This window comes from Ranitomeya imitator, chromosome 3 (assembly GCF_032444005.1).
Source record: "Ranitomeya imitator isolate aRanImi1 chromosome 3, aRanImi1.pri, whole genome shotgun sequence".
Classification (NCBI taxonomy): Eukaryota; Metazoa; Chordata; class Amphibia; order Anura; family Dendrobatidae; genus Ranitomeya; species Ranitomeya imitator.
In genome coordinates, this window is record NC_091284.1 from 840,263,593 (window position 1) to 840,279,185 (window position 15,593).

The following is a 15,593-nucleotide window of genomic DNA, read 5'->3' on the forward strand; positions in this document are numbered from 1 at the left end:
GAAGGAACAAGAGGATTTGTGCTTTGAAAAAAGCAGTTGGTTTGCACAGCGGCGTACACACAGCAATGCAGCTATCAGGGAGCCTTCTAGGGCAGCCCAATGAGCTACAGCGCTGAGGAAAAAAAAAAAATGTAGCTTCCACTGTCCCTGCACACCGAAGGTGGTGTTGGGCAGTGCAAATCGCTACAGCACAAGCGGTTTGGTGGCAATAGACCCTCCCTAACGCTATCCCTGCTTCTGACGAAGCGGCAGCAACCTCTCCCTAAGCTCAGATCAGCAGCAGTAACATGGCGGTCGGCGGGAACTCCCCTTTATAGCCCCTGTGACGCCGCGGACAGCAAGCCAATCACTGCAATGCCCTTCTCTAAGATGGTGGGGATCAGGACCTATGTCATCACGCTGCCCACACTCTGCGTTTACCTTCATTGGCTGAGAAATGGCGCTTTTCGCGTCATTGAAACGCGACTTTGGCGCGAAAGTCGCGTACCGCATGGCCGACCCCGCACAGGGGTCGGATCGGGTTTCATGAAACCCGACTTTGCCAAAAGTCGGCGACTTTTGAAAATGAACGACCCGTTTCGCTCAACCCTACATGTAACTATACCCCAGATGAAGCTGGTATGGTGAAACTCAAGTCAAGCTGCAAATGTTTTATGAAATGGTGAATTTTGTTTTTACCTCTTGTAAGTAAAATAAAGAGCTGAGTAATTTTGAACTTCACTATCCATGGGCTGTCGGCCTGTATCTTTTTTATTTCCACAAAATGAAAGGAAACTTCACCAAGACCCACATGTCTCGAATCCTCCCGTCTGAGTGTCTGGACGCAGTGAATGACAGTTGTGCAGTCCAGTCTAGGAACGGGGCATGCTGAGCTGTCAGTATAGTGATGGACAGCTGTCCAATCGGATGCTGGGGTGTGCTGAGCTGTCACTGTCTGGAATGACAGTCTAGCAATCCAATCAGGGCCAGGGTGTGCTGGGGCTTCATTCCCGTGTCTCTTGTCCAGAGTAATTACCTGGCTATTTATCCAGCTCTGTGCCTTTGATTGCAGCCAGTTGTAGCTTAGTTCATGAGGTGCTTGCTCTATGCTCCTGGTCTGGTAATCTGATCTTTGCTGCCAGCCTAAAGGTACCGTCACATTAAGCGACGCTGCAGCGATATAGACAACGATGCCGATCGCTGCAGCGTCGCTGTTTAGTCGTTGTGTGGTCGCTGGAGAGCTGTCACACAGACAGCTCTCCAGCGACCAACGATGCCGAAGTCCCCGGGTAACCATGGTAAACATCGGGTTACTAAGCGCAGGGCCGCGCTTAGTAACCCGATGTTTACCCTGGTTACCATTGTAAATGTAAAAAAAAAAAAACACTACATACTTACATTCCGGTGTCTGTCGCATCCCCCGGCGTCAGCTTCCCTGCACTATGTAAGCGCCGGCCGTAAAGCAGAGCGGTGACGTCACCGCTGTGCTCTGCTTTACGGCCGGCCGGCGCTGACACAGTACAGGGAAGCGGACGCGGGGGATGCGACAGACACCGGAATGTAAGTATGTAGGGTTTTTTTTTTTTTACATTTACAATGGTAACCAGGGTAAATATCGGGTTACTAAGCGCGGCCCTGCGCTTAGTAACCTGATGTTTATCCTGGTTACAAGTGAGCACATCGCTGGATCAGCGTCACGTATGCCGATTCAGCGATGTCAGCGGGTGATCCAGCGACGAAATAAAGTTCTGGCCTTCTAGCTCCGACCAGCGATGTCACAGCAGGATCCTGATCGCTGCTGCGTGTCAAACACAACGATATCGCTATCCAGGACGCTGCAACGTCACGGATCGCTATCGTTACTGTTCTAAAGTTGCTCAGTGTGAAGGTACCTTAAGATTTGTCTTGACCTTTCGTTCGCTAAGCCCTTTTTTCATGATCCGCTACCTTCTTGGAATATTGACCTTGGACTGTTTCCTGACTACGTCTTTGTCTCACCCTTTTGTCTATGGAGTACTTTCTTGGCTTTTGACCTCGGACCTCTTGACTACCCTGCCTCACGGCTTATATGTGAGTAATGATTAACGTCACACCACATTTGCAAATGAAGATTGTTAACGTGATGGGAGGAGAAGAAACAAACCCGACAATACACTTTATATAGCTGTCTGATGTACAGTTTTCTCACTCGACTCTCCCCTTTTTTTCAATTCTTGGCTTAACTAATGCTGCTGTGGCTAAAAGCGATTATCTTTTCTTTTTTTTTTTTTACAAATGTTTTGATCAGTAAAGAAACATATTGAAGAATATATCTGGAGCCTTTGATATTTCTTGTTATATTTGTTGCTAATCTGCTTGAGTATTGCCCCAATAGAGCACAAAGTTAAGGGAGCAGTGCATAAAAATCTCTGTCATAACTCCTGTAGCATTCGCCCCTCCTGTAACCTCCATGTCACTACTCATCATCTGTAAAATGATAACATGGTAAGATCATACAAGGTCCATGCAGATATTGTCCATGGATGGATTTGAACATACGACCTCAGCAACTGAAGGGACTGACCATATTCTCACATCCTGACAGCCCATAACCACTACCTTGCTCCTCAGTGATTGGCCCATTCACTTTCTTAATTCAGGCTTTGGTTAGTCCCACAAGAGAACATGGACACCACCCGGTATCTGATCTCTTTTGTCTTCACCCCATAGATGATTGGATTCATCATAGGTGGAACAAGTACATATAGATTGGCCACCAAGATGTGGACATGTAAAGGAATAGACTCATGGCCAACTCTATGGGCAATGAATGAAAAAAATGCTGGCGAGTAGAAGAGGATGATGACACAGACATGAGACACGCACGTATTGAAGGCCTTGAAACGAGCTTCTGAGGATGGAAGACTGAGAACTGCCCGAATTATCGAAATGTAAGACAAGACAATAAGAGTAAAGTCTACACCAGTGGCAGAAGCCGCGATGATAAGTCCATACAGCACATTGACCAATATATCAGCAGTGGCCAGCCTGGCCATGGACATGTGCTCACAATACGTGTGCTCTATCACATTGCTATTTTGATAGGGTAGTCTGTAAAGAAGGAAAACAAAAGGAGTAACCATTAGCACACTGCGGGCAAGGGCGAAGGCCAATGACTTCATTATGAACCAGCTCGTAAGATTCATGGTATATGTTAAAGGATGGCAAATAGCATAGTACCGATCATACGCCATGGTCAACAAAATAGCCGACTCTGTCCCGAAGCTGAAGTGAATAAAGAAAGTCTGCACAAGACAACCATTAAAGGAGATCTTCTGACAACTGGACCAGAAGATGCAGAGAGTATTGGGTACGGTGGTGGAGCTCAGGAGGATGTCACAGGCGGCTAGCATCACGAGGAACAGGTACATGGGCTGATGGAGAGCTTTTCTGGTTGTGATGACCATTAACAAAATGGTGTTTCCTACTAAACCCATTAAATACATGATACAGAATGGGATGGAGAGCAGGAGATGAAAAGCTTCCAGACCTGGAATTCCTATCAAAAAGAAGTAGTCCGGGTGGAAACTGGTCAGGTTGGATAGTTCCATGAAGCACAGGATGCCTGCAGAGGCAAAAGACACCAGTGAATCTTCCCCATACGTGAAGTCCTAGCTTATACCCTATATGACTAGATGTATTTGTGCCACAAGAAATATTGAGCTCACCAGTTTCAGTCACACTCAATCGAAACAGAAAAATAAAATCCAACACATTCATGTAATCGCATAAGAGAAGCATTGATGGTCATATAGGTCATACTAAAGAGCTCCCCGTAAACTTGGCCCCGTCATAGGAGGCCATCTGCAGCACAAGTCCCTTCACAACATTTCTGACCTGCAAGTGCATTGGAAGGGGTTAATTTTCATTAGTTTAATTCTGACTCAATGCGGTTTCATAGAAAAGGAACCTAACATGGATGGACACCAAACCCCATCCCTAGCTAGTTATATCACTCGGAGCGGCAGGTCTGTCTGGAGCTCAGTATGAAGGTTTAGGAGGTATAAAGGTCAGAGAAGACCCGTAGAGTCCAGATGACTGGCTGCAGGCAACTCCCATCCATCAGGGCGTGCGTAGCAGGAGGCTCCCCCCGATATCGAGTATCAGGGCGTGCATAGCAGGAGGCTCCCCCCGATATCGAGCATCAGGGCGTGCATAGCAGGAGGCTCCCCCCGATATTGAGCATCAGGGCGTGCATAGCTTTAGGCTCCCCCCGATATCGAGCATCAGGGCGTGCATAGCAGGAGGCTCCCCCCGATATCGAGCCTCAGGGCGTGCAAAGCAGGAGGCTCCCCCCGATATCGAGCATCAGGGCGTGCATAGCAGGAGGCTCCCCCCGATATCAAGCCTCAGGGCATGCGTAGCAGGAGGCTCCCCCCCATATCGAGCATCAGGGCGTGCATAGCAGGAGGCTCCCCCGATATCGAGCATCAGGGCGTGCATAGCAGGAGGCTCCCCCCGATATCGAGCCTCAGGGCGTGCAAAGCAGGAGGCTCCCCCAGATATCGAGCCTCAGGGCATGCAAAGCAGGAGGCTCCCCCCAATATCGAGCATCAGGGCGTGCATAGCAGGAGGCTCCCCCCGATATCAAGCCTCAGGGCATGCATAGCAGGAGGCTCCCCCCGATATCGAGCCTCAGGGCATGCATAGCAGGATACTCCCCCCAATATCGAGCTTTAGGGCATGCATAGCAGGAGGCTCCTCCTGATATCAAGCCTCAGGGCATGCAAAGCAGGAGGCTCCCCCCGATATCAAGCATCAGGGCGTGCATAGCAGGAGGCTCCCCCCGATATCGAGCATCAGGGCGTGCATAGCAGGAGGCTCCCCCCGATATCGAGCATCAGGGCGTGCATAGCTTTAGGCTCCCCCCGATATCGAGCATCAGGGCGTGCATAGCAGGAGGCTCCCCCCGATATCGAGCATCAGGGCGTGCATAGCAGGAGGCTCCCCCCGATATCAAGCCTCAGGGCATGCGTAGCAGGAGGCTCCCCCCCATATCGAGCATCAGGGCGTGCATAGCAGGAGGCTCCCCCGATATCGAGCATCAGGGCGTGCATAGCAGGAGGCTCCCCCCGATATCGAGCCTCAGGGCGTGCAAAGCAGGAGGCTCCCCCAGATATCGAGCCTCAGGGCATGCAAAGCAGGAGGCTCCCCCCAATATCGAGCATCAGGGCGTGCATAGCAGGAGGCTCCCCCCGATATCAAGCCTCAGGGCATGCATAGCAGGAGGCTCCCCCCGATATCGAGCCTCAGGGCATGCATAGCAGGATACTCCCCCCAATATCGAGCTTTAGGGCATGCATAGCAGGAGGCTCCCCCTGATATCAAGCCTCAGGGCATGCAAAGCAGGAGGCTCCCCCCGATATCAAGCATCAGGGCGTGCATAGCAGGAGGCTCCCCCCGATATCGAGCATCAGGGCGTGCATAGCAGGAGGCTCCCCCCGATATCGAGCATCAGGGCGTGCATAGCAGGAGGCTCCCCCGATATCGAGCATCAGGTCGTGCATAGCAGGAGGCTCCCCCCGATATCGAGCCTCGGGGCGTGCAAAGCAGGAGGCTCCCCCCGATATCGAGCCTCAGGGCATGCAAAGCAGGAGGCTCCCCCCAATATCGAGCATCAGGGTGTGCATTGCAGGAGGCTCCCCCCGATATCAAGCCTCAGGGCATGCATAGCAGGAGGCTCCCCCCAATATCGAGCCTCAGGGCATGCATAGCAGGAGGCTCCCCCCGATATCGAGCCTCAGGGCATGCAATGCAGGAGGCTCCCCCCGATATCAAGCATCAGGGCGTGAATAGCAGGAGGCTCCCCACGATATCGAGCCTCAGGGCATGCATAGCAGGAGGCTCCCCCCGATATCGAGCCTCAGGGCATGCAAAGCAGGAGGCTCCTCCCGATATCGAGCCTCAGGGCGTGCATAGAAGGAGGTTCTCCCCGATATCGAGCCTCAGGGCATGCATAGCAGGAGGCTCCCCCCGATATCGAGCCTCAGGGCATGCAAAGCAGGAGGCTCCCCCCGATATCGAGCATCAGGGCATGCATAGCAGGAGGCTCCTCCCGATATTGAGCATCAGGGCATGCATAGCAGGAGGCTCCCCCTGATATCGAGCCTCAGGGCATGCATAGCAGGAGGCTCCCCCCGATATCGAGCATCAGGGCGTGCATAGCAGGAGGCTCCCCCCGATATCGAGCATCAGGGCATGCATAGCAGGAGGCTCCCCGATATCGAGCATCAGGGCGTGCATAGCAGGAGGCTCCTCCCGATATCGAGCATCAGGGCATGCATAGCAGGAGGCTCCTCCCGATATCGAGCATCAGAGCGTGCATAGCAGAAGGCTCCCCCCGATATCGAGCCTCAGGGCGTGCATAGCAGGAGGCTCCTCCCGATATCGAGCCTCAGGGCATGCATAGCAGGAGGCTCCTCCCGATATCGAGCCTCAGGGCGTGCATAGCAGGAGGCTCCCCCCGATATCAAGCCTCAGGGCGTGCATAGCAGGAGGCTCCCCCCGATATCGAGCATCAGGGCATGCATAGCAGGAGGCTCCCCCCGATATCGAGCATCAGGGCGTGCATAGCAGGAGGCTCCTCCCGATATCGAGCATCAGGGCGTGCATAGCAGGAGGCTCCCCCCGATATCGAGCATCAGGGCATGCATAGCAGGAGGCTCCTCCCGATATCGAGCATCAGGGCATGCATAGCAGGAGGCTCCCCCCGATATCGAGCATCAGGGCGTGCATAGCAGGAGGCTCCTCCCGATATCGAGCATCAGGGCGTGCATAGCAGGAGGCTCCCCCCGATATCGAGCATCAGGGCGTGCATAGCAGGAGGCTCCCCCCGATATCGAGCATCAGGGCATGCATAGCAGGATGCTCCCCCCGATATCGAGCATCAGGGCGTGCATAGCAGGAGGCTCCTCCCGATATCGAGCATCAGGGCGTGCATAGCAGGAGGCTCCCCCCGATATCGAGCATCAGGGCGTGCATAGCAGGAGGCTCCTCCCGATATCGAGCATCAGGGCATGCATAGCAGGAGGCTCCTCCCGATATCGAGCATCAGGGCGTGCATAGCAGGAGGCTCCCCCCGATATCGAGCCTCAGGGCGTGCATAGAAGGAGGCTCCCCCCCCCCCCCCGATATCAAGCCTGAGTACAACACGCTGGTCCGTGTGTCTTGTATGTTTTCATATATATTTATCATTATTATTTTCACTTCAATTAGCCGTTATTTTAGTCCATTTTTTCTTGCATATTTAAAGGGGTTTTCCCACAAACAAAGTTCACTTTAACCAATACATCTTGGAATACTAATAATTTCCACAATTGGATGTATAAGTAAAATCTTCCTGTGCTGAGATAATCTTATAAATGTGCCCCCTTGTTGTGCTGTGTAATGGTCGTGTTCGACCATACGGGAACATGGTCTGATCATACCACAGCTGCCGGGCAGGGGAGGAAGGAAAAGAGAATACAGACATTACAGCACGGGATCGTAAATGATTCTTTTTATGAGATAAAGTAGTTCACAGCCTATTTTACTTCAAAGAGTCATCGACAATCCGTGCTGTAATGTCTGTATACTCTCCTGTGTCCCCCCTTTCCCAGGAGCTGTGGTATGATCAGACCATGTTCCTGTATGGTCAGACACGACCATTACTGTTGTGAATTCCACTCTTGGGCTCCCTCCGGTGGTTGTAAGTGGCACTTTTGTGAGTTCTGCTCTTGGGCTCCCTCCGGTGGTTTTAAGTGGAATGGCTGCTCCTTGGATTTAGCAGTCTGCAGCTGCTTCCACTGATTGTCTTTCTGCTCGGTTATTTATGCCAGGCTCTTTCCTTCAGCTAGTGCCACTTGCCAATGGTTCCTGGTTGGATTCACATCTCTCTTGGATTTCCCTGATATCCTGACCAGTTCAGCAAAGATAAGTCCTTGCTTTGCTCTTTTCTGTCCACATGTAGTGGACTTAATTGTTCTGTGCATTCTATGTTTTTGGTCCAGCTTGTCAGTATGGATTTATTCAGTTAAGCTGGAAGCTCTGGGAAGCAGATTTACCCTCCACACCTTTAGTCAGGTGTGGAGATTTTTGTAAACTCTGTGTGGATTGTTTTGTAGTTTTTATACTGACCGCACAGTATCCTTTCCTGTCCTATCTATCAAGCTAGACTGGCCTCCTTTGCTACATCCTGGTTTCATTCTACGTATGTCATTTCCCTCTCCACTCACAGTCATTATTTGTGGGGGGCTGTCTATCCTTTGGGGATTTTCTCTGAGGCAAGATAGCTTTCCTGTTTCTATCTTTAAGGGTAGTTAGTTCTCCGGCTGTGACGAGGTGTCTAGGGAGTGACAGGAACATCCCACGGCTACTTCTAGTGTTGTGTTGAGCTTAGGGACTGCGGTCAGTACAGGTACTACCTCCTTCAGAGCTCGTCCCATGTTGCTCCTAAACCACCAGTTCATAACACATTACACAGTACAGCAGGGGCACATTTGTAAGATTATCTCAGCACGGGAACTTTTTATTTATCACATCCAATTGTGGAAATTATTATTATTTCAAGATCTATTGATTTTAATCAACTTTTGTTTGTGGAAAACCCCCCACTAAATCCATTGTAAGAAAAGAGAAGAAAAAAAACAATGTAGAGAAAACCAAAGGAGAGAAAACTGCTGTAGGTTGAGCGGTTTGGGATAAAGCCTCTTGATACTTTATTTAAACAGCATTAAAAACCAAAGAGAACACAAAGCAAACATGCCGAAATAACGACTGACTTGTTTCAAGCCTTACCTGTAAGTGTTGTTAATGTGAAGTGTACTCATTATGGAGTGACAGCAGATAAGACATGGAGGGTAGACTATGCATACAGCTTTAGATCAGCATGCACAATGTCATACGTGTCCTGGAGTGGTATAGAGCACATCATCACTACACAAAAGCCAGGGATCACCATGCAATGTGGTGTGTATAAGGGTTCATCTCATTTTTCTTTATATCAGACCAATGTAGAGGGTAAAGGAATACTTAACTAATTTAATTAAATTGGTGCAGACCAATTCATCCTAGGGTACTGAAAGAGTTAGCAGAGGAAAATGCAGAACCACTAGCAAAAACCTTTGAAAACTCCTGGAGAACAGGAGAAGTCCCAGAAGAATGGAGAAGGGCAAATGTTGTCCCTTTCTTCAAAAAGGGGGAAGAAGACGGAGCCAGGAAATTACAGGCCAGTGAGCCTTACTTCTATATTAGGAAAGATCTATGAACACATTATTACACAGCATGTAACTTGGATAAGAAAACAGTAATTACCCAGAGCCAGCATGGGTTTGTAGCAAACAATTCATGCCAGACTAATCTAATTTCCTTCTATGATGGAATCACTGACTGGGTGAATCAGGGAAATGTGGTAGATATAGTATATATTGACTTCATAAAAGCATTTTATAAAGTATCTCATACTATCCTTATTGAAAAAAGTGACCAAGTGTGGGATTGCCAAGGCTACGGCTAGGTGGATTCATAACTGGCTCAGTGATCATATGCAAAGAGTGGTGATAAACGGTTGCACATCCGATTGGAAAATGTTTCAAGTGGGCTACCACAAGGGTCTGTTCTGGCCCTAGTGTTACAAGTGGGGACCACAAGGCTCTGTCCTAGCCCCAGTGTTGTTCTGCATGTTTGTAAATTATCTAGATAAGGGAACTGAAGGTAAACTGATCAAACATGCAAAGCTAAGAATGACATCTAAGGCCATGTGCACACGTTCAGTATTTTTCGCATTTTTTTCACGTTTTTTCGCTATAAAAACATGATAAAAACGCGAAAAAAACGCTTACATATGCCTCCTATTATTTACAGTGTATTCCGCATTTCTAGTGCAAATGTTGCATTTTTTTCCACGAAAAAATCGCATTGCGGAAAAAAAAGCAACATGTTCATTGGGCTGTGCACACCATGCGGGAAGTAAGCAGATTATGTGCGGTTGGTACCCAGGGTGGGGGAGAGGAGACTCTCCTCCACGGACTGGGCACCATATAATTGGTAAAAAAAAAAGAATTAAAATAAAAAATAGTCATATACTCACCCTCTGATGGCCCCGGAGTCCTCCCGCCTCTCAGCGGTGCACGCTGCCGCTTCCGTTCCTATAGATGCTCTGTGTGAAGGACCTGCGATGACGTCGCCGTCTTGTGGTTGGTCGCGTGACCGCTCATGTGACCGCTCACGTGACTGCGACGTCATCGAAGGTCCTGCACACACACACCATCTATAGGAACCGACGCCGCTGAGGAGATCGGCTGTCTGCAGGTGAGTATAACCATTTTTTAAATTTTTTTATTATTTTTAAACATTCTATCTTTTACTATTGATGATGCATAGGCAGCATCTATAGTAAAAAGTTGGTCACACTTGTCAAACACTATGCTTGACAAGTGTTACCAACATGTCAGTCAGTTTTCCAAGTGATGCTACAGATCACTTGGAAAACTTTAGCATTCTGCAAGCTAATTTCGCTTGCAAAATGCTAAAAAAAAATCGGGAAAAAAATGCGGATTTCTTGCAGAAAATTTCCGGTTTTCTTCAGGAAATTTCTGCAAGAAATCCTGACGTGTGCACATACCCTAACACTAGAGAAGACAAAGAAAGGATTCAGAAGGATCTAGATAAGCTTGAGAAAGGGGGCAGCAACTAATAGACTGGTATTTACCAGGGAGAAATGCAGGATTCCACATCTGGGTAAGAAAAACAAAAATTACATCTACTGAATGGGAGCCATAGAACTAATCAATAGCAATAGCATGTGAAAAAGACTTGGGTATACTAATAGATCACAGACTGCACATGAGTCAACAGTGTGATGCAGCAGCAAAAAAGGCAAACACAGTTCTAGGATGTATTAACAGAAGCATAGAGTCTCGATCATGTAAAGTAATTACCCCCCTACTCCTCCTTGGTCAAGCCCCATCAGGAATACTGTGTCCAGTTTGGGGCTCCACATTCTAAAAAAGACAATGAAAAACTGGAGCAAGTTCAGAGAAGAGCGACCAAGATGGAGAGCGAACTGCAAAGTATGTCCTACGAGAAACAGTTAAAGGATCTGGGAATGTTTAGCTTATAAAATAAAAGGCTAAGAGGAGACTTAATAGCTGTCTGCAAATATCTGAGGGTCTGTCACAGTGTAGAGAGATCATCATTATTCTCATTTGGACATGGAAACATGAGAAGCAATGGGATGAAACTGAAAGGGAGAAGATACCGATTAGATATTAGAAAAAACTATTTGACAGTTAAGGTGACCAATGAGTGGAAAAGGCGGCCTCAAGATGTGGTGAGTTCTCCTTCAATGGAGGTCTTCAAACAGAGGCTGGAAAGACACCTGTCTGAGATGGGTTAGTGAATCCTGCATTTAGCAGGAGGTTGGACACGATGACCCTGGAGGCTCCTTCCATCCGTAACATTCTAGGATTCTATCATATTCAGGTGCGCTTTATATTCTGCAGGGCACATCTTAAAAAATTTAGACATTTACATGTAATAAACTATAGCACAAATCAGACATTACCAGTGCGGAGCAGTCACGTGTGGTGTCGGAGGGATCGTGTGTGCCGTCACAGTCAGTCGCTCGTTTCCTATATACTGGTCGGCTGATTCTCCAGATGCAGGAAATCCTCCAGAGAGACCGATGAAGGCCTGAAATGTGACTATGAGATCGTCTGCCGCTTGTTAATTATTCTCTGGGTGACGTGATCTGCTGCAATCTCTGTGACTTCTCCACCGATATTGTTTTCTTTTTCTTTATAGACATTGGAAAAACGCTGAATCAGACTCATAAAGCTGAATTATCACCTCATTGTTCCTGGAATGTAGAGGTGTTTTACAAATTACTAAACTTACAGGTGAAAGCTCCTTTCTCCACTTTCCTCGATCTTCCTGTGTCTGGTAACTCCAAAGCTGCAGGCGCTGTACTTAGGGCGCATGCGCACACTTCCTCTTTCTTAGAGGGGTCGTGTGCGTTCTTCTAAAGTGTCCCCAGCCAATAGCTGGAGGTCTCTTACTATTTAAAGTGCCTCCTCCAACTTTGAGGTGCCTGTGCAATGTTGTGAGTGTGTTACTAACACGCTTGTCAGTTGTCAGGTCCCAGTACTTGCATCTCAGCCTGCTGCACCCACCAGTGCTTCCTTCAAAGGTAGCCGAGACTGCTGCACACGTCAGTGCTTCCTTCAACAGTAGCAGAGCCTGCTGCACCCACCAGTGCTTTACTCAATGGCAGCTGAGCCAGCTGCACCCGCCAGTGCTTTCCTTAACGGCAACCGAGCCAGCTGCACCCACCAGTGCTTTCCTTAACGGCAACCGAGCCAGCTGCACCCACCAGTGCTTTCCTTAACGGCAACCGAGCCAGCTGCACCCGCCAGTGCTTTCCTCAATGGCAGCTGAGCCAGCTGCAACCGTCAGTGCTTTCCTCAATGGCAGCTGAGCCAGCTGCAACCGTCAGTGCTTTCCTCAATGGCAGCCGAGCCAGCTGCACCTGCCAGTGCTCAGCTCAACGACAGCCAAGCCAGCAGCACCTGCCAGTGCTCACCTCAACGACAGCCAAGCCAGCTGCACCCGCCAGTGCTTTCCTCAATGGCAGCTGAGCCAGCTGCAACCGCCAGTGCTTTCCTCAATGGCATCCAAGCCAGCTGCACGGGCCAGTGCTTTCCTCAATGGCAGCTGAGCCACCTGCACCCGCCAGTGCTTTCCTCAATGGCAGCTGAGCCAGCTGCACCCGCCAGTGCTTTCCTCAATGGCAGCTGAGCCACCTGCACCCACCAGTGCTTTCCTCAACTGCAACCAAGCCAGCTGCACCTGCCAGTGCTTTCCTGAATGGCAGCTGAGCCAGCTGCAACTGCCAGTGCTTTCCTCAATGGCAAACAAGCCAGCTGCACGGGCCAGTGCTTTCCTCAATGGCAGCTGAGCCACCTGCACCCGCCAGTGCTTTCCTCAATGGCAGCTGAGCCAGCTGCACCCGCCAGTGCTTTCCTCAATGGCAGCTGAGCCAGCTGCACGGGCCAGTGCTCACCCCAACGACAGCCAAGCCAGCTGCACCTACCAGTGTTCACCTCAATGGCAACTGAGCCAGCTGCACCTGCCAGTGCTTTCCTCAATGGCAGCTGAGCCAGCTGCACCCGCCAGTGCTCTCCTCAATGGCAGCTGAGCCAGCTGCACCTGCCAGTGTTCTCCTCAATGGCAGCTGAGCCAGCTGCACCTGCCAGTGCTCTCCTCAATGGCAGCTGAGCCAGCTGCACCCGCCAGTGCTCTCCTCAATGGCAGCTGAGCCAGCTGCACCCGCCAGTGCTCATCACTCCATCAGACTGTCCTGTCTGCATCTGCGGTTCTGTCATCTTCTCTGCCTGCATCTGTTGGACATTCCATGTTATCCAATATGCAATTGATTGCTGGGAATCTGACTGCGGTGACCTTTCCCGAATCCAAGTATGGGACTGTGAAGAGTCTGAACAGAGCGCAGGTTGAGCATGTAGGAAATAGCCGAGCTCTGAGCTTGAATATCTCCTTTGGTCCCTTTGACAATGAATGGAGCTTAGATGCGCATGCTCAACCTCCACTGCATTCAGCTGGAGCTCTTCATATTGGTGGGGGTCCCAGCAGTTGGACCTCCAGCAATCAAGAAGCTATCCCTTATCCCTCATAGTTAGGAGATACCTTCAAATCTCGGGACAAATCCTTCAAATATGTAACAATTTTGCTAATTCTGCAGTGATTTATGCAGATTTACCCTCCAGTCAGACTGTTATTTGTAGTGCAACTTTATTTTTATTATTTTACTTATTTATTTTCCTCGCTTATATTCTGCAGCGCGGTACAGATGTGATCATCACTGTCCCCAATGGGGCTCACTATTTCTATTCCCTATCAGTATGTCTTTGGGATGTGAGATGTGGGAGGAAACTGGAGAACCCGGAGGAAACCACCACGAAACACCACTCGAGAGATCTGAGTAACTGATGAGCTGATGAGTAACTGATGAGCCGGGACCAGCTGCTTGGAAAGCATCGCCAAACCAGGGATTCAAGCTTGAGGAGGCTAATTTGCATATTCCAGGTGCCTTCTTGGAAAAGCGAAGTCTCCCTAAGCTAGAAGATCGTTGGGTACAGCCGGGACCAGCTGCTTGGAAAGCATCGCCAAACCGCGCGCCTTACGGCGCGCGAATTTTTGCCTGTAGGATATTATTGCAAGAGAGCTTGGCTGAGTAGATTACACAAGAAGGAAAACACACAGCAAGTCAGCAGGATCTAGGAGCAACATGGCAGATGTGACGACCTACATGGTGAGCTGCAGCATGTGCTACATGTTCACAGACCGACCAGAAGAAGAATCAAATTTCACCTGTCAGAAGTGTAGACTAGTGGCCCTTTTAGAAGAAAAGGTGCGGGGTCTGGAAGAAAGAATAGCAACTTTGAAACTCATCAAAGAGAATGAAGACTTTCTAGACAGAACAGAAGCATCTCTACTGGTCACAGAAGGTGAAAAAAGTGTCAGAGAACCTCCAAAAGCAGATGAGTGGAAGCATGTGACCAAAAGAAGCAAGAAGACCATGGAGAAATCACCAACCACACAACTGAAGAACCGATATCAAATCTTTGTAGAGGATGAAGATGGCACACCTAAGGATGAAGCAATACCAGCAAGCAAAAAAGAAAAGGGCACACAGCAACAAGTGACAGCAAAAAGTACAGCCAAGAAGCAACGAAGAGTGGTGGTGGTGGGAGACTCACTACTGAGAGGCACAGAAGCAGCCATCTGCAGACCGGACATAACTGCAAGAGAAGTATGCTGCCTTCCAGGTGCGATGATCAAGGATGTGACCGATAGGATACCAAAGCTCTTCAGCTCCAAGGACGTCCACCCATTTCTTCTGATACATGTTGGCACCAATGACACGGCAAGGAAAGACCTACCGACAATCTGCAAAGACTTTGAAGAGTTGGGGAAGAAAGTAAAGGAACTGGATGCACAGGTAGTTTTTTCTTCTATCCTTCCAGTAGACGGGCATGGCACCAGGAGATGGAACAGGATCCTTGATGCAAACAACTGGCTAAGACGATGGTGCAGACAACAAGGATTCGGATTCCTGGACCACGGTGTGAATTACTGGTACGATGGACTCCTCGCCAGAGATGGACTACACCTCAACAAACCTGGGAAACACACATTCGCCAGAAGACTCGCTACACTCATCAGGAGGGCGTTAAACTAGAAGAAGAGGGGACGGGAAGAAAAACATTAGACTTGAACAAAGAAGACCCAGGAAAACATACTCAGATGGGAGGTAAGAACATTTCTAAAGCAATCCACAGCGAGGAGATTGGAACAAAACAAAATCCTCTAAACTGCATGCTCGCAAACGCCAGAAGCCTGACAAACAAGATGGAAGAACTAGAAGCAGAAATATCTACAGGTAACTTTGACATAGTGGGAATAACCGAGACATGGTTAGATGAAAGCTATGACTGGGCAGTTAACTTACAGGGTTACAGTCTGTTTAGAAAGGATCGTAAAAATCGGAGAGGAGGAGGGGTTTGTCTCTATGTAAAGTC

The 15,593-nt window shown here is 49.1% G+C and overlaps 1 protein-coding gene across 1 annotated transcript; it reads right to left on the reverse strand.

Annotated features, from left to right (window-relative positions):
- Positions 1-2,609: 2,609 nt before the first annotated feature.
- Positions 2,610-3,569, reverse strand: LOC138671855 (olfactory receptor 52Z1P-like). Its single transcript, XM_069759985.1, has one exon. It carries the CDS (start codon positions 3,567-3,569, stop codon positions 2,610-2,612), a length of 960 nt encoding a protein of 319 aa, XP_069616086.1.
- Between the last annotated feature and the right edge of the window lie 12,024 nt (positions 3,570-15,593).